Consider the following 25,537-nt stretch of genomic DNA (forward strand, 5'->3'; position numbering starts at 1 on the left):
ATTATGAATATTTAAAACAAACATTATAGACATTTTAACATACATTATTTCCATATTAAATACTGTTTTTAAAGGTATCCAACCCACTAACAGGTGCCGTGATGAAGAGATAATCGTGTTATTCACTTCACCTGTGCCTGATTGGCAGTGTTGGGAGTAACGCATTACAAAAGTAATAATATTACAGTAGTATATTACGTTTTGCTGTAACGCAGTAATATGTGGTATATATATATATATATATATATATATATGATTTAATGATTATAGAGTTTTTCGCCTACTGTGTCATAAAATCAGACATCTGGCCTATAAAAGTATAGTAAATCCATGGATCATTATAATATAATTTTATCATTGTAAATTTATTCTCACGGTTACAGAATTGCTAAAGAATTTAATAGCTTTAATGATTTACTTCACAAAAATGTCCACTAGAGGGCGTAACGTCATCAGTTAGTGGTGTGAATAAAACTAGTTGACATTCTCCTACCTGTTTTGATCAAAAACTGAAATAAACAAAACAATTCACCAGTTCATGATGGGGCTAAAAGAGAGTCTATCTTAATTAAAACGTACTCAAACATAGCATTTTATTAAAACGTGGAAAACTGAAGGAATGAAATGTAACTGCAAACTATATTTAAGCTGTGTGCAATTTTATGAGCTGAAACACTGATGCAGAAACTGGGACACAGTAAAGGGCAAACTTTTTTACAAATAAAACAATCAAAGTTAAACCAGCTTTACTGACCACGTGATAACGCAATTACGTCATGACGGAAATGAATCGCTTAAAACGAACCGTTTGGAAGAACCGATTCGCGCAAACGAGTCAGACGAGCAACATGACTATCAGACTCGAGCAAATCCTCAAGGGGCGTGGCCTGTTTCAACGACAGCATAGCCTACCAATCAGCGTCGAGACAAGAACGCTCTGTGCGGACCACGAACCAATCAGGTGAGAGGAAGGCGGGGCTTCGCCGCGCTCGTCTGCTGTGCGAAGAATCAGACAGCTCGCTCACTAGAAGGAAGTGCATCTGAAGTGCCTCTGGCTTTATTTTGATGCACAAGAGCACTCATCTCTTCGGATAAAATAACGTAATCCCCGACATCAGCACAGAGGGGTCTCGCCCGGTTGTATGCATCTCCCCCCGAGCGGTAGAGGCTGTTTTCACCGGAGCAGCGTGGGTTAAGGTGGGCCTTGCCCGGATATCTGTCTGACAAGCGAACCAAAACCGATCCGGAACCCGCCTGAAGATAACCAGCACACTCAGTCCTCCAGAGAGCACACTTGGAGCCCGTTTGGACTATTAACACTCACACACACTAGCCAGATGGGTAAGTAAAGCGAAACATGAAGATTTGCAGATTCCTGAACTCCTCATGACCAGTTTTTAATATTTACAAATGCACACTAGTGAGTGTGTCAGAGTAGCTCAGGCAGTAACTAATGGTTTTGAGCCACAACCAGACAACTCTTGAGAGCCCATCCTTCAGAGAGAGGCTGTGATGTAACGTTGCCATGGATTATTCACAAATGCACAACAGGACCACACATGCTCATCATCCTGCATCCTTCATTTTTGGGCTAATTATATTCATCTGGTTTTGGTGAGATGATCACCAGTGCCTGAAAACAGCTTATGAGTATTTAAATCTGCAGTGAATCACAGTTCATGTTTCCTAGACATCCCCAGTGCATCCCAGTCTTGTGTGGCTGACAGCCTGTGATGTAACACTTGACACAAATTTGTGAACTAGACAGCGGGAGATCTTGCTGTGCCGGCCAGTGAATGCGTGTTGAACTGAATGTGCATGGCAGGTTGATTCAAATGCAGATATGAACAATCTGGATCATGAAACAGTAAGATGGTGAGTCTGCAGAAAAGGAGGTCACATATGAGCAGACATACGCTGAATATTCTGATGGAGGGATCGGCTGCTGTGTGTGTCGGGGCAGTGATTTTCAACCTTTTTTTGTCTTATTTACTCCAACAGTAGACAGAAAATCATAAATATGTTCCTATTAACTGATGTTATCATTTATATTATTATTATTAATGCCATATACTGGATATTCTGCTACGTGGGTCATCTATGCAAGTTTTTAGGGCTTAAACACAGTATTTTATTTTCTTTCGTTAAAGGGATTTTTAAACCAAAAATTCACCCTCATGCTATTACAAATCTGTATGGCTTTCTTTCTTGAAAAAGATATTTTAAAGAATGTTCCATTGACTTATATATTTAGATGTTTTTGAACAGCTGAAAAATCGTATAAATCTTATTTTCAGGACAGGTTACAAAGTAAAAGTATAAAATATGCATGAATGAATAATTCATAATATGATCAGTAACACGCAACATGCAAATAAATAGGATCGATTCTGATTTCATGACGACTTTAAAATAGAGCTGAAAAAAAAAGTGAGATTAATCACCCTGTTCACCTGTTTTCTAAATGCATGTTTTTGATCTTATTGTGAATTATTCATCCTTGCATATGTTGTTTTTTAATTTTTTTTTGCTTCCTTTCTTGAAAAAGATATTTTAAAGAATGTTCCATTGACTTATATATATTTAGATGTTTTTGAACAGCTGAAAAATCGTATAAATCTTATTTTCAGGACAGGTTACAAAGTAAAAGTATAAAATATGCATGAATGAATAATTCATAATATGATCAGTAACACGCAACATGCAAATAAATAGGATCGATTCTGATTTCATGACGACTTTAAAATAGAGCTGAAAAAAAAAGTGAGATTAATCACCCTATTCACCTGTTTTCTAAATGCATGTTTTTGATCTTATTGTGAATTATTCATCCTTGCATATGTTGTTTTTTAATTTTTTTTAATTTATGTTATTCATGTAATTTATGTAATTTATGTTCAGTCTGTGAAAAGGCAGCAGTTACAGTTCTGACAAGACAAGAGAAACAGCAAAGATATTTTACAAACCAGAGTATCTGCGTATGGCTGTATTTGCTTTACCCCATTTTTCTGCAATCCTGATTGTCAAACAGACATTCCACCCTTTTAAATGGATATTTCACTAAAAAGGGGAAATTTTGTCATCATTTACTCACCTCATGTTGTTCCAAACCTGTAAAAATTTCTTTCTTCTGTTAAACAACAAAGAAGATATTTTGAAGAATGTTGATAGCTGAACAGTTGCTGGCACCCATTGACTTCCATAGTATTTGTTCCATATTATGGAAGTCAATGGGGACCAGCAACTGTTTGGTTACCAACATTCTTCAAATGATCTTCTTTTGTGTTCCACAGAAGAAAGAAACTCAAACAGGTTTGAAACAACATGAGGGTGAGTAAATGATTGCAAAATTTTCATTTTTGTTTGAACGATCCCTTTAATATGGCAAATTACAGATGAGAAAACTTTTGTGCATTTAAAAATATTGCACAACAAGATTAAAGTAATTCATTTCGGTTGTGTGCTACTATTTTGTCCGAGTTTAATAGTAATTGACCCTTCACAACAGATCGCTGTAGTGCCACAGTTCAAGCGGCACGTGAACCGATCATCTCCTCTTTACTAGTTATTATAGCACAAAATAAACATGAATGAACATTAGACTTGTGCCGGTATTCGGTGATGCGATATATCACGGTAATGAATATGCACGATATTGTTATCGTGGGCACTTCTAAATACAGTCAATAATTATATATTACAAATTATTCAGAATTTTGAATGCATTTTAAGAATATTTTTCCCATCAACTGGTCAAAATGCACAACACTGCTGTATGCTGCATGAAAGACTCGTGCGCACTCTGATGTAAACAAGCGCGTACGAGAAGCACATGGCGGAACATGTGAGAGACGCTCTGGATGAAAGCGCACTTTCACTCTCTGACAGCAGATGGCCTAAACTGCAGAAATAATAATAATAATAATAATAATTCATTTAAATGCAGCCGTTACCCCGGAAACCCTGTAAACAAAGCAGCTGCACTACTTCCTGTTTCTGAATCATGTTTAAATTATTTAAACAGCCATTCAGATTTGTGTATTTGCTATGATGTTCATCACAGCGCCAAATACTTAAATATTTAGACTTAATAGGCTATTTATTTTCAAACTTTTTTTTACATTTTAATCTGGACTACCAAACTCCCTGCGAAGGGTCTATTGCAACGTATTCATTTACACCAAAAGTGTGTTTTTCTGGATCCTGTAACCCCAACTGCAGTTTTTTCCTTTATATTTAAATGTACTGTAGAACATATGAAAACCAAGTAATTTTAGCAGTTTGAACACTCTGTCATTCAGATTCACTTTTTTTGGTATTCAAACGAGCAGAAAGAAGACACAACCAGCTTATGTAGAAAATTGCACCAAATTTTATTTATTTATGCAGAAAAGGAAATTAGAGTTGGTTTAATCAGTATTGTTGTAGTAGTTATGCTTTATACAGGAGTATGATATAGTTCATTTGAGTCTGAAAGTTCTTGGGAATTTGTGCTTTTATTTCATTTTTCTAGCCTAAATATAAAGTAGACGGGTGATTTGATGATAGATCTGACTCATTGTCTCCGTTGGCTTTTATCTTGACGTGATTTGTTAATGGAACGAAGGCTTCACTGGCTTTAACATCCCTACAGTGACAAGTATGTTCTAGAATCACCATTCACACTTTAATTGGCTTCTTTTCTGCCCTTGTCTTATTAGTTGAGCTCTTCTACCTATTAAAAGAGCTTCCAAACATGACAGATGTTTCTGTGAATCAGACAATAGAGCATGGCGCCTGCAACACCAAGGTCATGGGTCCAGTTCTCAGAGAATGCATGAAAACTTTGGATTAAAGCATCAGCAATATGAGTGTATGTAGTATGTGTAATGTTGGAGTCATAGCCTTGAGGAGAGAGTAGCGCTTTGAGCAACATCAGGTCCTGGCCCTGTTCCTCTCAGTGCTTACTGTCAGCCTTTGCACTGTCCTAATGAAGTAAAGGCAAAAAGGAGGAAACTTGGAGAAAAAGCGTACACATTATTAGACAGACCTTATTACTGTACACAACTATTATAATGTGCAACATTTTTCAAGACCTTATAAAGCATAAAATAATGGTCTGAAAACTCACATAAAAAAAAATGGAACAGTCTATTTAACCATTAGACAAAATATAAAAAAAATAATAAATAAATAAATCTACAAAAAAATGTGCATATGGTTTTTGTTGGGATTCATATTCATCAGCCTTTTATGGCTCATATAAGTATGATCTAGGAGAACATGGAGCTCATACTTGAGGAAAAACACCAAACTGAGCAAATATAAGCAATTTGGTGCAGTTTCTAATATTTATATGACCAAAAATTAAGATGAAATTCTGATCACTTGATTGTAATGCAAATCAGTGAGATCTACTTACATAAAGTACTTACATAAATTGCATTTAAATGCCAATTGTCACTCTGTATCTCCTAATAATATGTGTTAGTTAGGTGATATTTTATGATCAAAGCTCTAGTTTTTATTTTGGGGCTGAGAAATGAACAAATAAACATTCAAAAAGCCTGACGATCATATTTGGTACTCACATTTTACATTAATTTTCTAAAAACTGATGTACAGATGATCAAGCAAACCTAAGTTGCTTCAGTCCAGTAAGTGCTCATCTTGAAATATTACTAACAATATAAAAGCTATTCCTATGTTTACGATAAAAAAACAAAATCAGTAAAGATTTCACAGCAAAAAGACACATGAACCACAAACCGAAGGGGGTCATTTTTACAATGATTCCAAAAGGCCTTTTATTTGCTAAAAAGTATGAACTATCAATAAGGCGACAGAAGGCATGTAGTAGATTGTGTGCAAACAGTTTAGGTCGTAGAATTTTCACATCGATAAAAGCCATAGGCTTTCACTGGGGTGGTACCTTTTCAAAAAGTATTAATATGTGCCATTTAGGTTATAATATGTACACTTTAGGTACTAATTAGAGCCTGACCGATATGGTTTTTTTGGGGCCGATACCGATATTAGGGAGTAAAAAAAAAGGCCGATATCGATATATCGGCCGATATTCTTTGTGTATATTATAGTACAGTACCAGTCAAAAGTTTGGACATTTTCCCATTCGTGTGTCCATACATTTGACTGGTACTATATATAGAATACAGTATATACATAAACAGAATATATATACATAAACACATTTTTTGCAATGATCACTCTCCACCAAATTCGGGGGATCCCTTCACCCTCCGCGCGTCAGTAGCCCCCCGGGATCGCTAAATCGGTCGGCGCCGGACCGCGAATGTAACCGCCCGTAACTCCCGAACCCCGGGGGCTATCGACGCGGGGGGGGGGTCTCATTCGAAAGCGGGCCTCTAGACGTACACTCGATTCGCGTTCGAGAGGGTTCCTCGAGCTGAAGGGATCCCCCCGAATTTGGTGCGGGTTCGCTGCGCCGTTAAGGAGATATGGCCGTTCAAAGTTTCAATGGTTTTCCATAGACTTAAGCTTCAAAAGCGTTTCATCCAGGTCGCCAGTAGCAAACAATGGACAAACTAAGTAATTACACCATTTCAAGCATTTTATCTGCGTTATATGTTCTGTCAAAAACATTTTCATATCGGTGGCATATGTGCCGATACCGATATATCGGCAACAGGCTCATATCGGCCGATAATATCGGCAAAACGATATATCGGTCGGGCTCTAGTACTAATATGTACCATTAAGGCACCAGTATTCACTCTTTAGTGGTAAATAAGGTACAAAGGTGTACTTTTTGCAAAGGTACCAACCCCAGCGACTGCTTTTGTACAACTCCCCCACCCCCGAGAGCGTACAGTAATTGATTTGGGCTCATTGAGAACACTGCCTTATAAAAGTAGGCTCTTTGTCTTTTCATGATTTTGTGCAGTTGTAAACTATTTAAGAGATAAAGCTGTTCATTATTTCTCTTCCATCAGCAGATAACCTGAGCGAAGCCCTGAAGACGCTGAAGCTCTCGTCGGCAGACGGCGCTTCAGACAGTGTCGAGGGCTGCTTGGACTGCCTGCTCAAAGCTTTGGTCCACAATAGTAAGTCTTTTATATAGCTGTTCATTTTCCTCATTCCTTACAGCATCAGCTGAAATAAAGAATGATTGAAGAGGGCAGGTGCCTTGATTTAAGGACAGCTTAGGCCTCTTATGTCTTATATTCAGATTATTCAAGGATGCAGGATTGAACTAAATCCATTTTGTTGGTAAAAACCTTGCAGTTACTTTTTATTCTGCTGCGTCACGTTGCTAAGAAAAATGTAGCCAACTGAAAACTTAATGAAATATAAAATAAATACAAAGTGTCAGTTAAAATGCAATGGGAAGGTCAAGCTTATTGTTTCACTAATGATGTTTTCAGGATGCTGCAGTATTACTTGAATCCTCCCCAGCTTATTCTTGGCTATTTAGACCGGAAGAGACCGTCTGATTAAGTTTTATGTACCATTTGGGGGTGAGGTTAGAGAACATTTTGGGAAAAAAAAAAAATTACAATTAAATTAATGGAGGGAACAATGAATGATTAAAAAAAATAAATAGAAAAGAAGTGTGTAGGCTTTGTGATCAGTATTTCTGTCTGTTCAAACGTAATAAACACAACTACATAAACGCAGCTCAGAAAACGAATTGGAATTCATGCTTCTGCTTGTGGATGTTCAGTTTATTTTAAATGCTTAAAGTTTTTATGCCATTAACCTTGCAACCCTTAGTTCTGCTTATTGTATCAACCTTGTAAATCAGTGTAATTGTAGTATTATTATATACTGTTTAACATTTTAAATTAATTTTAGTTCAAGTTCAAGTTTTAGTCTTTTTATGTGCTTTTGTCATTTTGATTAGTTCTATTTTTTTTCTTTAACTTTCTTTAATTGTATTTCAGTTTTAGTAATTTAAATACTTCAGCTTTTATTTCAGTTAATTTCTCATTTTCTTTTAAGTTTTTAATATCTAATGTTTTTATTTCAGCGTTATTTTAATTAACGGAAACATTTATTTTGAGTTTTAGTTAACAATAACAAAACTATTGTAAATATGACTTTGTTACCAGGCGGATAAGAGCATGTTTCTAGTTTTGTTGTGCTTTAAAATGTACTAGTTTCAGCAGCTAGTTCTTGCTCTTTATATGTGGTTATGTAAAACCTCCCCACAAACCATCAGTGTTATCAGCAGTTTTTCTGGTTGAGAGTCTTTGCACATTTATGTAGGACTGCACGATAAATCGAAATGGAATCGAGATCGCGATTCGACAGAAGCTGCGATTGTCATGCGTATCTTTCAGTGAAGCACGGTTCTGCGATCAGCAGTAAATCTCCATCCAAAGGCCAGAGGGCACTCTCGCGCTGAAACTCCAAATACGCCTCGCAGAAGAAACGATGATTTCCTGCTGATTACAGAACCGGCTTTTTTAACAAAATGCGCATGACAATCGCATTCGATTAATCGTGCAGCCCTACATTTATGGTATTCTTGTGTAGATGCATTAATTCCAAAGATGGTATCTAAAATGACAATCTTTCCCACTGATCTTTTTTAGTAGTCATGAACGATTTTAAAGGACATGAGCGTCCTGGAAATTCATTGTTCAAAAAGTGAACCCTGTATAAGTACTAAATGTACCACCTGTGCCTGAATCTGAAACCTTTGTGTTCGCAGGTGAGATCCTTTCTGAATATCATATAATTCACTGATGTGCCTGGCTCTGTTTTCAGATGTTGAGACCAGTGAAAAGATCCAGGAGATGGGTGTTCTTGCCATGTTGCCTGCACTTCTGTCTGCGCAGAACTCATGCACACCAAAAGTAGCCAACATCATCGCAGAGGTGGCCAAAAATGGTAAGTGTTCCTATATCGCCAGTTGTTGCTTCCTTCATCATTTTGGACTTACTGACACCTAGTGGTGTGGATGCAGCGTCACGCAAAAGTCAACGGTAGCATTGTAGAAATGGTTCATTTATTCCATAAGAATTAAGTGTCTGATAGTAGGAGGTGTTTCCAGTATAAAATGAATAGGATTAAAATGGTCATGTGATCTAAACATGGAGACCCACTGAGGATTATTATAGTAAACTAAAACCATAAAAAAAAAATTCTAAATTACTTTAAATAAAATATAAAAAAACGAAAACATTTTATTTCAGCTTTCAGCATTTCTCATTTTAATTTGGTTTAACTTGATGTACTAAAATAACTAAAACTGAAATGAAAATTAACTACATAGACATATTTATAAAAACAAAACAAAAAATCTAATAAAACTGACAAAAACACAAAAAATCACTAAAACTAACTAAATAAAGAAAAGTGGATGAGAAAATGGAAAATATAAAAATAAAAACTAATTCAAAATATAAATAAACACTATAATAGTATCTCAATGATAATAAAATAACACTGGCCTTCTTTCTAAAATAAATGCCATTTATTTAGGCTACTGATGAAACTGAAATCTACATTTTGTGTGTTCATGATTTTGTAAATTTTCTCACTCAAATGTACTGTTCAGTTCTCTAGAGCAGTGTTTCCCAACCTTTTTTTAGTCGCGGCACCCTTTGGAAATTTTAACAAACTTGTGGCACCCTACAAAATTAATTTTGTCACAATATTTGAATTTCTAACTTCGATATGATAATTTGAAAAGTATAGATATTCGGTACAACAGGGAAGAACTGCAGAATATAATGTCATACAGATATTTTATGCTTTTTGAACATTTTAGCAATTTAAAAATATTAAAAAAGGAGTTTTTACACGGCACCCCGGTTGGGAAACACTGCTCTAGAGATACATTTTTTAATGAAAAAAAAACCCCCCCTGAGATTGAGGTAATAAAAATCACTGGCATTATAATAATCAGTGTCTTCATTTCTGTGAGTTCAGAGCATTAATATACTGTGTTCATTTTGACTAGCCTTAGTACAGCTCTATATTATCATTGTTCATAGAAACCGGTTTTAAATAATAAAATAAACCTGTTTTGCCACTCGGGTCTGTTTGTTTGTCTCTGCTATTCTCTGCTTCTTCTCCCCCAGTTTCACTGACGCTGCAGTCGAGTCTGTGGCCGTTCATTCGTGTCATTATTACTGCTATTGACAGCGTGAAGGAAATTATAGGCTCGCATGTAAGCTATAAGATCAGTTCAGCAGAACCAGTCGATCGCAAAACAGACAGATTAAAACTGAGTTAACTTATAAACACACCACACTACGCATGATGCAGTCCTGAGAATATGCAATACTATATGAGAAAATGAATATTTCTAACTGCAGTAAACACTTCTGTTCTACTTAAAATAAAATGTAATTTTGAAATGTAATTATCACAATTAAGACTAGGGCTGCATCTAAAAATTTTTTGAAAGTTAATGTCAATTATTGCTCTCATTTATCAGTGAATGTATGCTGTACATGCATGCTGTGCAAAAAAAAAAATATATATATATATATATATTTAAAAACGTAAATATATATTTAAAATATAAATGTTGCAATATTAATTGCCTGTAAGTTTTCTCATTAAAAAAAACATGCATTACTTGCATAACGTGATTTGAATGTAAAAGTATTTATTTTTATTATCAATTTTATTCATGTTTTGCTTTTGAGGTCCTGATTTCAATCTGATTACACTGTCTGTAAAATATTTTGTGATATATTAAAAGGATGGTTCACCCAAAAATCTAAATTCAGTCATCTATACTCACCCTCGTGTCGTTTCAAACCTATAAGACTTTCATTCATATTCAAAACACAAATGAAGACGTTTCTAATATTCCGTCCACCCACTGAAAGTCTAGGTAATTAACATTTTCAAGCTTCAAAAAGTACATAAAGACATCATAAAAAGAATCCGTATGAATCGAGTGGTTTAATTCAAGTCCTTTAATATGATCAACCGATTTCATTCGGTAATAATGTGATCAAATATGGTAAATGCGTGTTTGAGATTCCATTTTTTATATTTATATTATATCATAACAACAATATTTATAAGATTTCTAATGCATTTTGCTATTATGAGTGCACCATTTGCCAGTTTTGAGTGTTTTTAGCAACGATATTCTCTTTGGATGTCTTTCTTTTTCAAAATCCAATCACAGATGTGATGTTAGCAGGGTTGAATAACAGCTTGGCAGAATAAACTAGAGTACAGGAGAGCTTTCTGTGTGGAGCTTAGACTTGTGCCGGTATTCGGTAATGCGATATATCACGGTACTGAAAATGTATTTATCCACTTTGCTTTGTAGATGTAATTTCAGATTTCGTCTTCAGATAGGTTGCCTTGTTTATGCATCAGCAGATCAGCAGTTAAATTTATTGTGCGAACACACCAGCGCAGCATGTAATTCTGTGTTGTATGATGAGCCTAATTAGTCTCCCTGATCACTGGTTTTAAAAATATACATTTGTTTTTTTTATATTTTTTATTTGATTTAATTAATGTTTATTAAATATTTACCAGGCTGGTGTGGTATTTTCAAAGAAAATAAGCCTGGAGAAAAACGGCAATTACTAAATCATGCCCAAAATCTAGCACATCAACCTGCAGTCAGTGTGCTTCTTCACCTAAAGCTTTTAGTCTAATTACACAAGTGTTTCTTTAACGTGCACTTAAGACAGATAGAGCTGGGGTTTGGAAGTGTATGGAGAGTGCCTGAGATAAAAAGGTTAAAATAATGAATGGCCTTTTAGCAGTTTGCTAGGTAGCTAATGACAGTGGCCTGCTGATGTGCCAGATCTCTGGCAGCTCCCGCTGGTATTCAGCTGTCAGCGTTCCTCGGGGAACATCTGCGAAGTCTTGAGGACTTTCTAAAGATACATTTTAGGATTTCAGTGATGCTTTTGCTACAGTATGGTTTACTGCGCTGTTACTATGATTAGGGCTGGGTATCGTTCCAAAATTTTCAATATTGATACTGATACCGGTTCCTGAACTATACTTTTTTCGATACCAATTTTATGAAATCCATTTTTATCAAGATTACATTACCTCAAAAAAAATTGATTCAATTTTTTTTGACGTTTTTACAGACTCAAAAACTCATCTCCTGAGCCACTGCACAAAGGAACAAAATGTAACCAACACAATAAATCAGTGCAAATAGTTTTAATAAAGTTAAAACGTTTTCAGTTTCCACATCTTTTAGATTACGTTTACACTAGTGCGTTTTCCTTTTAAAGGGGTCATATGATGTTGCTAAAAAATAACATTATTTTGTGTATTTGGTGTAATGAAATGCGTTGCACACGCACAAATATTTGGTTTGAACTGTTTTGGAACAGTGTTGTAAATACGGAGGAGCATTAGCTGCTTCCAGCTCTGTCTGCTTGTGTTTTCTCTTCCACGATCGCTGTTCTGACTAGGGATGGCCGTATCGATCCTGATGCGAGTATCAAAAGTATGGATACTCAAATATCAGAGCATGATTCAATCTATTCTTCTATATTGCTCCACATGTTTCTTTGGCATGCTATCTGTTAAGAATAAGGCCAAACTCGTACGTATAACTACCACAGCTTCCAAAATAATGGGTCTTCCCACACCAAACCTGACAGAATTAAATAACAGGGCCATTACACGAATGCCGACTTCAGTTGAGCAGGACATTACACACCTATTAAATTGGTACCTCACCCCACTCCCTTCAGGACGTAGATACAGGGTGCTAAGGTGCAGAAGGGCTCGCTTCGGGAAAAGCCTGATTCCTGCTGTTATAGTGGCCCTGAACAAAAGGCCTCGCTGAATAGGCCAGGATGCGGACATTGATATAAAGCGGACTTTGTTAATGTAGTCTTGACATCAAGATGTGTAATACTTATGACTTGATGTTGTGTCATGGTGACACTGTTTGTGGAATGGAATGATGCTGTGAAGAAGAATTTCCCTAAGCGGGATAATAAAGTCAAAAAAGTATAAATAAAAAAATATCGATACTAAGGTGTGTTTTTTTACCAGTGATTTTGTTTATTTAACAAAAAAATGTAATGCGTACAATATGTATTGAATTGGGCGAATAACCTATGTTAGCGAATAATTGTGTAGAATAGAACCGTTTTCCTGCTCATCTGAACACATGCAAATGTTGCAAGACAGAACCAATCAATCACAGAGAGCGTTTGCTCACTTTTGAGTGCATTCAAACAGGACTGCGCTTCCCAAAAGTATCAAAAGAAACCATTGATGCTTTTGGGAACGGCAGCCCAGAACAATGCTTATCAGAGGACAGCAAAAACATATATGTTTGAGTTATTTCACAATAAAGAAATTGAAATTGTAGCCTACATAGTTTGTGCAATTACATTTATTTAAATTGAACGTTAAAAGTTCATATTGATCATGTTCTATTCTGTAATGTTAATATAAATCATACAATGTCTGCCAGAATAAAAAGGTTGCATTTTATGCATGCAACAGCCTTTCAGTGGCAGTCCCTTATGAAAATGAACCAATGTTTTACCGTAGTTCATCTATAGTATTTGTAGATTTCCATGGTTACCATTACAGTAAACATATTTTAACCATGCGTAAACAAAAATATAAGCTAATAAGTTGCAATTAAAGCATATTGAATGTTAAAATGCATTTCAAATATAAAGTTAAGTGGGAATCATTACCCATTTTACTCTTAGTAATTTAATAATTTAAAACATTTCTTAATTTAAAAGTTCAGTTTAGAAGTATCGGTATCGGTTTTGATGGGGTTCTGCATATTTTTATAACAATACAGGGTGTTTAGATGAGAAATTTCTATTAACAGTCTTGTACATCCTTCGACTAGGGATGGTTTGTGTAGTCATGATTTAGACATGCATAAAGAGCACTGGTTGACTCGACCATGCAGATATCTACTGCACAAGCTTGAATTTAAATCAGCAAGTATTTATCTGATAAAGTTTTATTGAGCTGAAGTCGTTGCGCTTCTCTGCAGAATTAATGAGGAGCCTGTGTGTGGAAGCAGGACTCATTCCTCCCCTGGTTCAGCTGCTAAACTCTAAGGACCAGGAAATACTGCTCCAGACGGGACGAGCCCTCGGCAACATCTGCTACGACAGCCGTAAGTGCACATTATCACTCCCTCTGCCTTTCCCAGCCCCGCCGCATCTACTGTGAGATATTTCAGAGTCTCTTGGATGATTTGAAGTAGAACTGCTGCTACAGATGTCTGAATGAGTGACATGAGGCAGGCAGTGCAGCTGATAGTTGAGCTAGAAGCTTGCTTTTAGATGTCTACCTGAACTTTTCCTGCACTTTTTCATTTCAAACATGGTTTCCAGTGGTAATTGTACAAGAGCTTATACCATTGCTGAATTCTTGATTCTGATTGGTTGACAGACGTCCCAAAGTATTATAAGATGTTACGTGATTGTGGTGTGAGTGGTATAATTGACTCTATACTAGGGATGCATGATATTGGATTTTTGCCGATATCCGATATGCCGATATTTTTACAACTCATTTTGACCAATAGCCGATGCCGATACCGATATATTCTCCTTACCGAACGGGCATTAGGACCCGGGGGAAGCTGCTGCATGCTATTACTGTTTACTCTATCATACACTGAACGCGTCATTCTGTACCTGCTTTCTCAGTTTAAATGCAGCGATCTAAATCAGTGAATCTAATTGCCATTCAGGCAAAACTTTGCTTCCAGAATGAGTTACACTTCTGAGGTGATCTAATCGCTAGCACACCCTGAGCACATATGAGTTAACGTATTCCTCTTATCGGCAAGACATATAGGCATATTTTTTTCATATCGGCCAATGCCGATATGTACATTTAAAGCCATTATCGGCCGATTCCCATATCGGTCAGATAATATCGTGCATCCCTACTCTAGACCATTGAATTATTGAATTCATGCACACTTTTGCATCAGTAATTAACTAGTCCATTGGTAATTGTTTTGTACATGAACCATATTGATGAACTAGCAGTGGTTGGTAATTGAAATTATACCACATTTTCTCCTTTCGTTGTTGAGAGAGCGCACAAATATTTTATGGCAGTAATGTGCTTTGCTTTATTTGCCGGTGGTGTGATCCGTATTGACATACTGTATGTTGTAGAGTCTTAAACCTTTGGGACGAGTAGAGTTTAGGGAAATGAAAAGAGCTTTGTCTGGATGAAGAACGGGAAGAGTGTCGTTCCCAAGAGTGCGTCTGAGCGTGGCCGTCGAGCAGCTTTCAGGATCACAGCTGAGTCGAGTGATTTTGCCTGATGGAAATATGAGGACACATTTTTTTTTTTTCAATTTTTCTGCAGATTTATTGAATCCAGTGATTCCCATCTGTGGCTACTTAAACCTATAAAAGATAAAGAGATGATGCTCAGTGAAATTAAGTGTAATATGAGTTAAAAAGGAACGCATTTCTGCCTTAGTGTTGATAAAGGGGTGCCTGTATAGGGTTAAATAAGACAAAAAGGTTTGGAAACTGGCCTATGCTCAGTCAATACATTTCAATACATTACATTTCTATACAATACAATACATTTCTACATATTGATTAAGCTATTTACACTGTGCAAATGTTGTCTAATTAGAAATTGATATGAATTGCTAGCAATTAAGTAATAAGTGATACTGTTAAATTTCCAAATACATAGAGTTGATTTACTAACAGAGAGACACACAAAAAAAACAATCAAAGAAGCCAATCTTTTACTTTGTTTTGTTGCATTTAAATCACTTTCTGTCTTCCTGACTCTGCATGGGCAAGCATCAGTGTAAACAAACCTGAAACATTGTTCATACCAGCTAAGCTGACTCATATCTGACACACAAACACCCTCATCTGTTCACAGAGCTTACTGGAAAACGTAACTAGACATAGCTTAAATATAAATCGCTAGTGTAGGTTAAGACGGTATTTTGTTTCTGTGACAAGTATGACTAAAAATGGAAGTAAAGTGCTGTGTACGGGAATGAATCTCAGATTCATGATTCATGAATCACTTTTATTTATGTAGTCAAAACATGTTGTAAAGTAGGACAGTGAAGTGTAGGGTAGGAGACTTGAGGATGGGCTTTTTATTTAATTTTTTGACTTGGGCCAGTAAGCAACAACCCAGCAACAACATCGCAGTATGCTAAAAACATCCACAACGTTGTGATATTATGACACTGAGTTTTCCACCGGCAATCAGCAGTCTTATTTTAATATTATTTATATACTGTTAAAGTATTTATTTATGGTGAATTAGCTCTTTTATATTTACAGTTTTCATTTTATTTTTAGTTGAAGGTTTAGTAATTTAGTTATGTGCTTGTCATTTCTATTATTTTTTAAAATATATTTCTATTTAGCATTAATTTATTTTTATTCGTTTTATTTATTTATTTGTTAATTTTCAGTTTGCCAAGGCTACATTTCAAATTTTTATTTAAGTTTAAGATTTTCATCTAATATTTTATTTTATTATTCTTTCATGTATGTATGTTTGTTTGTTTGTTTATTAGTTTTTGTTAACAATAATAACACTGTGAAGCAGCTCACATTTTCTAAAAATTGAATTATTATTATTATTATTTTTACAGATATCCATAAACCAACCAGACAAAAAAGATTAAATACTCTGAATGTTTACATTTTCAGAGTAAGTGATGTAAATAATGGCTTCTTGTGGAGGTTTTAATGCCCAATAACTTGTTCATGTACTTTTTTATTATTACATAATTTCTTGATGATTTTGGTGCTTTTCAAATCTTTTTTTTTTTTTTGTGGTTATTGATGTTGTCCAACCTTGGCCAGCAGTTGATCCCGTAGGAGTGTTGCATCATCTATGCACATTTTCCAAAAATGTTATTAAAATGTGATATCTTACTGCACAGTTACCTCTAAAAATGATTTTTGGTTTTATCTAATATCACCACACCATACCATTTGAACTTTTCCGGATGCTACTGTTGTGTTTTTGTGTGTAATGTCAAGCCCCACCCTACATTTGCTTTTTCTCTAAATGCATCAAAAGTAAAATAGGTTGCATTTGCCATTTCATATTGTTTTAAAATCTTTTGTCATTAAATATGAGTACTCATAATTTCGATCTTTTATTAGCTGTAGCTGACAGAAGACTCAAGCTCTTGTCACGCTCTTGACTTTGATGCTCTGTGTGTAAATAATGCTGGACTCCGCCGGACCTCGGCATCTCTGTGGGTCTTTAAACACCTTCCCTTGTTAGTGATTCTGCTGCAGTCTGGATTCAGTATGCTGTGCTTCTGCTGCACTTCTGGTCTCTGCTTTTGCCTTTAGTTACGTCTATACCTCATGTCAACTTGACAGCTGTAAACAAATCCAGTGCTGGAGTAATGTGCATTTTCAGCAGACCATTTTTAATCTCATTTGCTCTTCTTTTATCTCAAAATGGTTATTTTCTTGCGTTCTCCATGTAACGTTATCAGTTGTCATATTACATTCCATAAGGATGCATTCATGGATGTCCCAACCTGTCCAACTATTCCTTTAGCATCCTCTTTTGTGTCATTCTGTTCCAGGTTGCTGTTTCTTTGTGTCATTTGTTGCCTTTTTTATTGTTTATTTCTTTTTTATGTGACCTCTTTGTTTTGCAGATGAGGGCAGAAGTGCAGTTGACGCAGCGGGCGGTGCTCAGATAGTTGCCGAGCACATTAAGTCTCTGGCCGAAAGCACTGACCCGGCCACCGGGAAGCTCTTGACTGTCTTTTGTGGCATGCTGATGAACTATAGCAATGATAATGGTAATGACCGATCCCCCAAACCAAGAAGGCAATATTTTTGAATGGTCCCTTATTGGTATAGTCTGAGATGTTCTCTAAATTATTAATGTGTTAATCAGTTCTACGTAGATAAGGCAACTTTTCATTTCATTGTCTATAAAACATTTCAGTTGTGTTTTAATTTGAGTCTGACTACAGTATTTCCTCACAGTTGAACATTAACGGTAATATCTGTAGGGGACCACTCTAAGAAAGCCTATGTGTTGTTTAACTTCTCCTATGTATTCTGAATCTAATGTCTTTCACTGATTTGACATGATAGGTTTGCTAAATTATTTTTAATTTAATTATCCATAATAAATAATAATGTTACATTTTGTTACATGCAGTAGCAGAAAAAAAATAAATAAATATTTCTTCCTCTCCTGTTCACTGTCATTTAGTAAAAAAAGTCTGATTGTGAGCTCCAAGAGCAAGTCATAGTTTAAAGCAGGGGTCTCCAACCTTTTTTACACCACGGACCGATTACGTTTACAGTGGTTAACAGTGGGGGGTTTACAGTGGTGTGAAAAAGTGTTGGCCCCCTTCCTGATTTCTTATTTTTTTGCATGTTTGTCACACTTTAATGTTTCAGATCATCAAACAAATTTAAATATTAGTAAAAGATAACACAAGTGAACACAACATGCAGTTTTTAAATGAAGGTTTTTATTATTAAGGGAAAACAAAATCCAAAACTACCAAAAAAACCAAACCCCCCCACAAAAGTAGCTGTGTATTCTGAAAAAAAAAAGAAAACAAAAGAAATTATATGCATAAATAAAACACAATTTTAAAATGGTCACTCTGCACTTTTTTGTGATCAATCATTCAATGACGTGATGTAATTTTACTGGGGATTGGCTTAAAAATTCCCTTTAATCAAAGAATCCAACATGCAGGTTGTCTACTTCCAGAGCTGAATGCTCCAGCCGAGCAACTGCCATTGAGATTAGTGGAAATGTTAACGTAATGCTTTCCACCGATTATCTCTTTTTTTGGACTGCATAAACAATCAGAGCAATGTTTTAATTGGCTCTGCATATTAAACTCGGATTTTAACGTTGAAAAAATGACACGCTTAACATTTAAAAGAATAGTTCACCTGAGATATGTATTTGGGACACATCATACCTTTTCAGTGTCCGTATCACTTGTAAAATGCATGCCCAGGAGGTTACACAAGGCTCTGGCCTTGTTCTATTCGGCAGTGCAGTGCATTGTTTAATATTTAAGGGAATGCAGTAGGGCTGTGCGATTAATCGAAATCGAATCGAAATCGCGATTTGAGACGTTGCGATTTCCTAATCGCAAAGCCTGAGATATGGACGCGATATTACTCTGTTCCAGCCTTGAATAATTGATGGACAGGCTAAGCCCTGCTTCCCTCATCCCTGTTTGTTGGCAAGGCTTGAAATGGTAATAGCTTTTTTCGATCTATTACACTTCGCATCCAGAGGCTAGTGCAAATCAACAAATTTAGGTCAGGCGGTTTCGGTTTCCTGATGAAAATGAATGGTGAGATATGATTTTAATGGAAGAGAACAGCCAGTGGGCTGCTTATTATTGCTGAATATCATCCTCACGCTGTTTTGAACCAGTCTTTTTCTTTTCCTCATCTCTCTTTCTCTCAAATGTTGTGTCTTGTAACAGATTGGTGTTCCTTGCAAAGTGTATCTGTTTTAACTTAAAGCCTGTCATCATGTTTACTAAGCCACCAAGATAAATGACTCATCTAATCACATAAGCTAATCATTTTGGAGCTTTTTTATGTACATCTTTCACTGTACATGCCTGGTCAGATGTTACTTTTTTTTGTCTGCTTTTCAATGTATATCTGCAACCAAAATACTTTCTGAACCGTAATGCCTTTCATTGCTGATTCATTCCTTTGTGAAGAAGAAGCACACTTTATCATACTTTTAAAAAGAGTAATTATTACGGAAATAATTCTTTAAAATAATATTCTTTAATATTGACCACTCAGCATCCAGGGAAGGGATTATCCTTTTAATTGCATGTGTTTATGTATTATTTATATCGTAAAGAGTAAAGTCACTAGTTATTCAGTATAATCGAGTTTTGTAATGGCCGAGTTTTGCTGTTTGTAAACTGTCAGTGTTTATAGCTCTCCGCTTTACTGGAAATTAAAGCACCTAAGCATTTAAATCTTAAATGAGCTTCAGATGAGATGCAGATACTTCACAGTTCTTTTAGGAAACGTGACTCATTCTCCATCAGTGAGATCTGCAGGTCCCCGGTTGACATTTCCTTGACGTGATTTGGGCTTGGGTTACTGGCAAGAGTTCCTCTATGATTTCTGGCAAACATCCAGTTCTGCCAAGGTTTGTTATGTTGTGTTTTCTCATTTGATACATTTAGCCAATAGCTGTTGCTCAAATGCTCCTCTTGCTCAGACCAGCAAAGCTTCTGTGGTCGATAAAGCAAATAACAAGCAATTTTGTATTAGGGAAGAAGCATTTTGGACTGTCAACTGGTTATTAAATGTGATGAAGGGACTTCTGTTGCATAAATGTGTTTTGTACAATTTTTTGTACTAAACTCTGCTTCCATGGTCTCTCATACTCAATAACATTTTCTCCTTTTTCAACTGTGGATGTTTTCCTCTGCCTGGGCCGTCTTCTTTAACACAGCTCTCTGCTGTCTCAGCTGCCGTCTCCTCTTTGCTTCATTGAATTTACTGATCAACATCTGCTTCCTGACAAATTAATGGCACCAGATGTGTGCCGGTGCCGCCCACATCGTGGTGTGTCATTGAGATATTTCTAGACAAACTGAAACATCTTTTAACTGGGTATTTAAGGGCTTAATTGTACAGCATTGCAAAATATTATTGTCATTAAACATAAACAAGTCATAAAATGATACATTTAGTGAGCTTTAAGATTAAAATAAGTAGTGGTCGACCGATATATCGGCCGATATTTGGAATTTTTCAAATATCGGCATTGGCCGATAAGTTTTTCTGTTTGGCCGATGTGTTCAAGGCGGGACTTTTATTTTGACTTTTATTGCGCCTGAGAACACACCGCTCACATTCTCCCTCTTGTTCGCTGTCGTCGTTCAATTCTGTCTAATATGGATAGAAGTCTATATAGTAATCAGATAGAACTGTTAAACAAAGGAATTATATACAAATAAAAAAATATATATACAAAAAAGTATTATAACAATTGCTTTAATATTATTAGTAATAGAAAGGCAAACATTATAATACTTTCTCGTTTGCCGTCAGCATTCAGCAAATACGCATTTATATAATTTAAACAAATCTTTGAATGACTAATGAACATTTAATCTCACAAACCTTGCAGACTTAGTCGAATCTAGTTGAGATCTTGTGAAGTGTGCATTTGTATCCTGCATGATCGCGTGTTCTCTGCGTGACGGTCGGTCTGTGTGAATTGAATACTGACAGAAGGAGAGTTCTGCTTGACTAGAGACGCAGGATCGACAAACTTTAAACTAGTGATTTCACATTATGCTGCACTTTATGCATTTGCCCACTGTCATATTCATGTCATTTTCATTGCGTGCTGTATGTAAAATAAGTGTTACCATGGCTTTATTTGAAGAAAAAAAAAAAAAAGATTCCCAATCAACAAAACCTTCCCAGATGAATTGAATGCTGACAGAAGGAGAGTTCTGCTTGACTAGAGACGCAGGATCGACAAACTTTAAACTAGTGATTTCATATTATGCTGCACTTTATGCATTTGCCCACTGTCATATTCATGTCATTTTCATTGCGTGCTGTATGTAAAATAAGTGTTACCATGGCTTTATTTGAAGAAAAAAAAAAAAAAGATTCCCAATGCACACAAACTCAATACTGAGTGCGCTGTTGGTTGTCATATTCAATTTTCATTGCGTGCTGTATGTAAAATAAGTGTTACCATGGCTTTATTTGAAGAAAAAAAAAAAAAAGATTCCCAATGCACACAAACTCAATACTGAGTGCGCTGTTGGTTACAGTGTTAGTGTTTACTTCCTTTTTAATTCAATTTTTATTAAATATTTATTTATTTGTGAAAAATGCTTTGTCTTCTAAAGTATAAGTATGTTTAATTTACACAATTATTTTTAATCCATTTTCAAATTATTTCAAATTTCTTAAATATAAATAAAATTATATCGGCTTTATATCGGCCATCGGCTACCTTGCTTTCCAAGATATCGGCATCGGCATCGGCATCGGCTGTCAAAAAACCCATATAGGTCGACTACTAAAAATAAGTAGTGGTCGACTGATAATGATTTTTCTTAATGGCTGATAGCGATATTTTAGAGATCAGGGTTGCCGATGGGCGATATAAAGCGGATATTAAAATAAGTAGTTGTCAACCGATATCGATTTTTTTTTTATGGCCTATACTGATTTCTTAGAGAGCAGGGTGACTAATGGGCGATAAAAAACAATATTACAATAAGTAGTTGTCACCCAATATTGATTTTTTTTATGGCCTATACTAGGGCTGAGCCAACAAATATTTTTTGTTTTAACAGTCAAACGCAAAATGAAAATTAAACAAATATGTTAATAAAATAATGTTTTATATGCAGATTAAATAGGTCTGAAGGAAACTTTTGGCTCGTCTCCCGAGGCCACAGGAGGGCGCAATGAGCAAAATAATGCAGCGCATTAAATTGCCAACGCAAAGGAAATAACTGTCTATAAAAAGAAAAACGTGCATTACATTTAAATGAACTCATATAATCAAACATTATTTCGTAAATTGCATAAACAATTATGAACAAAACAGCATCATGTATTTATGCATTGCTTAATACAAAGAGCCGAATCGCCCATCACACAGATTGCCTTTAAAACACAAATTCGTGACGCGTTTTCTAAAAGTTTAAACTGTTTTACCTTTGCATGGCTTTCTATACATCTCTTGTGTGAGATGTGAGAGCAGCAGTCATATTTGTCTGTCTAAAAAATGCGCTGAATATGCGTTCTGTGTGAATGGCTATTGATTCGATATTGATTTTTTTAATGGCCTATACCGATATCTTAGAGAGCAATAAATAAAGTGATTAAAGCCGATATTAAAATAAGTAGTTGTCAGCCAATATTGTTTTTTTTTTTTACATTTTCTGAAATAAAGTCCATGTAACAGTAATTTTACTTTACAGTACACAGTGAAAGATGACAAAGTGGCAAATTGTATATAGTGCAGCATATATACCGACATCTTAGAGAGAAAAAAAAAAAGTGTTAAAAGCGGATATAAAAAAAAGTAGTTTTCAGCCAAATTTTTTTTTTTTTTTACATTTTCTGAAATAAAGTCCATGTAACAGTAATTTTACTTTACAGTACACAGTGACAGATGACAAAGTGGCAAATTGTATATAGTGCAGCATATAAGGCACTATGAAATGGGTTTTTTTCCCCCAAATTCCATTTTTTCCATTTAAATTTTTCTGGTTTCTGTTATTTTCCGTTAAAATTTTTCTAGACTCCGTTTTAATGGTTAAATTAAATTGTATTAATCAAAAAGCATGTCTAATTAATTAAAATCATGAAACTTACACAATTTAACAGCATTTTATTAAATTTTAACAAAAAAAGTATTTTAAGTCCCTGTTAAATGTTTAAATTTTCTGGATTCCATATTAATGGTTTCTTTAAAGGCGCTATATAAATTAAACTTTATTATTATTATTATTATTATTATTATAATTATTAAATTGTAATAATCAAAAGCATCTCTAATTAATTGATTTTTATTAAAAAATATATATTATTATTTTATTTATTTATCTTTTTTTCAGAAATACTGTGTTGTGCATTTACCATGTTCTACTAAATAAATTCTGGTAAATATTCCTTAAAAATAATGTTTTAATAATAATTTTATTAGTAGTAGTAATAAGTAATATATTTCTGTCACAGTTTCTTCAAGTTAACCCGAACTTTTATTTTGATGGGTTGCTATGAAGACCTTTAAGTTTCTGTTTGATATGATGATAGTTTTTCTCAAAAGAAACTGTAAAATGCTCATGAAGTGACTCTCAGAGCAGCTCTAGAGTTTATGTTCGTGTACTCGTAGTCAAAATATCTGCTGCCAAAATAAAAAAACTGCTTCCAACATTTATCAGCCAAACTTATAGGGCGATGCTGATAATTTAAAAAGGCCAAATATCAGCCAATATATCGCCCTGGTGATGTATGTGTTGATGTCTGTCAAAAATTACAAATAAGATATTCTCTATAAATGATATAAAAATTTGATGCAAGCTTAATTCTTAAGACATTTGGATATTTCTGCTGGAAAACAAGTGTGGTTGAACCCAGTATTTTCAGGGGTGAAGGGCCCGTGTATGTACATGAAATGTGTGGCTAAGCAGTACTTTGCTCCACTGTGGTCTTGATTTATCTTTCACATTTTCAGGTCAGGACTATATTTTCTGTGCTAGTCTCAGCAAAGTACTTTACAAAAATGAAATCTCAGAGCAATATATAATGTGGCTGCATTTTATGTACGGTCTGTATTTGAGCTGGTAAATTAGCTCTTTCAGCCTGCAGCCTGTTTTCAGGCATTGCATGATAGAAACAATGTTGAAATCACTCATAACAAGTGATTAATTTTTGACTTTCATTTGAAAGCCTATTTTACATAATGTAGTTTTAGAAGGCTTGCTGAAGAAATTAAATCATGTACATTTAAAAAAAGAAAATTTGATGAGTGCTAATTTAAAAAAAAAAGTAATGTATTTTGGAAAACAACTACACCTTAAGCTCTGAGTGGATATCAGTGAATTAGTTCATTAAACATTTTGAATTAGCTTGATTTTTAAAATTTTTTTAGTTTTAATTTTAATTTTAGCAATTTTATGTGCTTTTGTCATTTTTTTAAATTAGTTAATTAAAAAAAATCTATATAGCTTTAATTCATTTTAGTTTTAGTAATTTACTAAATGTACCATATTTGAGTTAATTTCTCATTTTCGTTTGTGTTTTCATTTTGCTGTTTTTTTAATATTAATATTTTATGTAATCTTTATTTAATTTACCAAAATGATGTTTAATAGTTTTAGTTTCACTTGTAGTTATCGATAACAACACTGATACAAACTTATTTTTGATGACAGTGGTGGAGGATAGCAAGCTAACACAGTTTTATTCATTGTAAAAATCACATTTTTGTCTGTGACATTTGATATTGAAGTATGAAGTATTTTTTAACTCTATAAAAAAATGATGTATATAAAGTATAAAAATTATGTTTGGATAAACTCACTTTATTGCAATGTAATTGCCAGAAGAATGATGAATACGTAATACTTAACCATTAATGTAAATGACTATTATCTATGTTGTCTGAAAAAGATCTGCATGAACCAGAATAAAGAGAATCTCCCGTTTTGTCTTTCCTTTCTAGACTCGCTGCAGGCTCAGCTGATCAGCATGGGTGTGATCCCAACACTGGTCAGACTGCTGGGAGTTCATTCTCAAAACACAGCGCTCACCGAGATGTGCCTCATTGCCTTTGGCAACCTGGCAGAGCTTGGTGAGTTACCGATTCGATTCAGTCACACTGCCTACTACATATCCAGATTTTCATATATTAAAATATATTATCTGATTTCAGTTAATGTTTATTTTATTTCAAGCATGAAAATGTTTGTTATGGTTCTCAGTTATCTATAACTAATAGAATAACAGTATAACTATATTCACCTAAAATAAGTCTTATTTTATTTTCATTTTTCTTTTTTAAAGGGGTCATATGATGCTTTTTTAAAGATCAT

At 34.9% G+C, this 25,537-nt stretch overlaps 1 protein-coding gene across 1 annotated transcript; it reads left to right on the forward strand.

Annotated features, from left to right (window-relative positions):
* Window positions 1–980: 980 nt before the first annotated feature.
* On the forward strand, window positions 981–25,296 carry LOC107747386 (rap1 GTPase-GDP dissociation stimulator 1-like; the record flags this gene model as incomplete). Its single annotated transcript, XM_016561852.1, has 6 exons — window positions 981–1,341; window positions 6,954–7,064; window positions 8,734–8,856; window positions 13,949–14,074; window positions 17,594–17,740; window positions 25,168–25,296. Coding segments are annotated over exons 1-6 (640 nt in total), but the record flags the coding sequence as incomplete, so codon positions are not given.
* Window positions 25,297–25,537: the final 241 nt, after the last annotated feature.

Source organism: Sinocyclocheilus rhinocerous, unplaced genomic scaffold (genome assembly GCF_001515625.1).
Source record: "Sinocyclocheilus rhinocerous isolate Xijiao unplaced genomic scaffold, SAMN03320098_v1.1 scaffold3972, whole genome shotgun sequence".
NCBI classification, from domain to species: Eukaryota; Metazoa; Chordata; class Actinopteri; order Cypriniformes; family Cyprinidae; genus Sinocyclocheilus; species Sinocyclocheilus rhinocerous.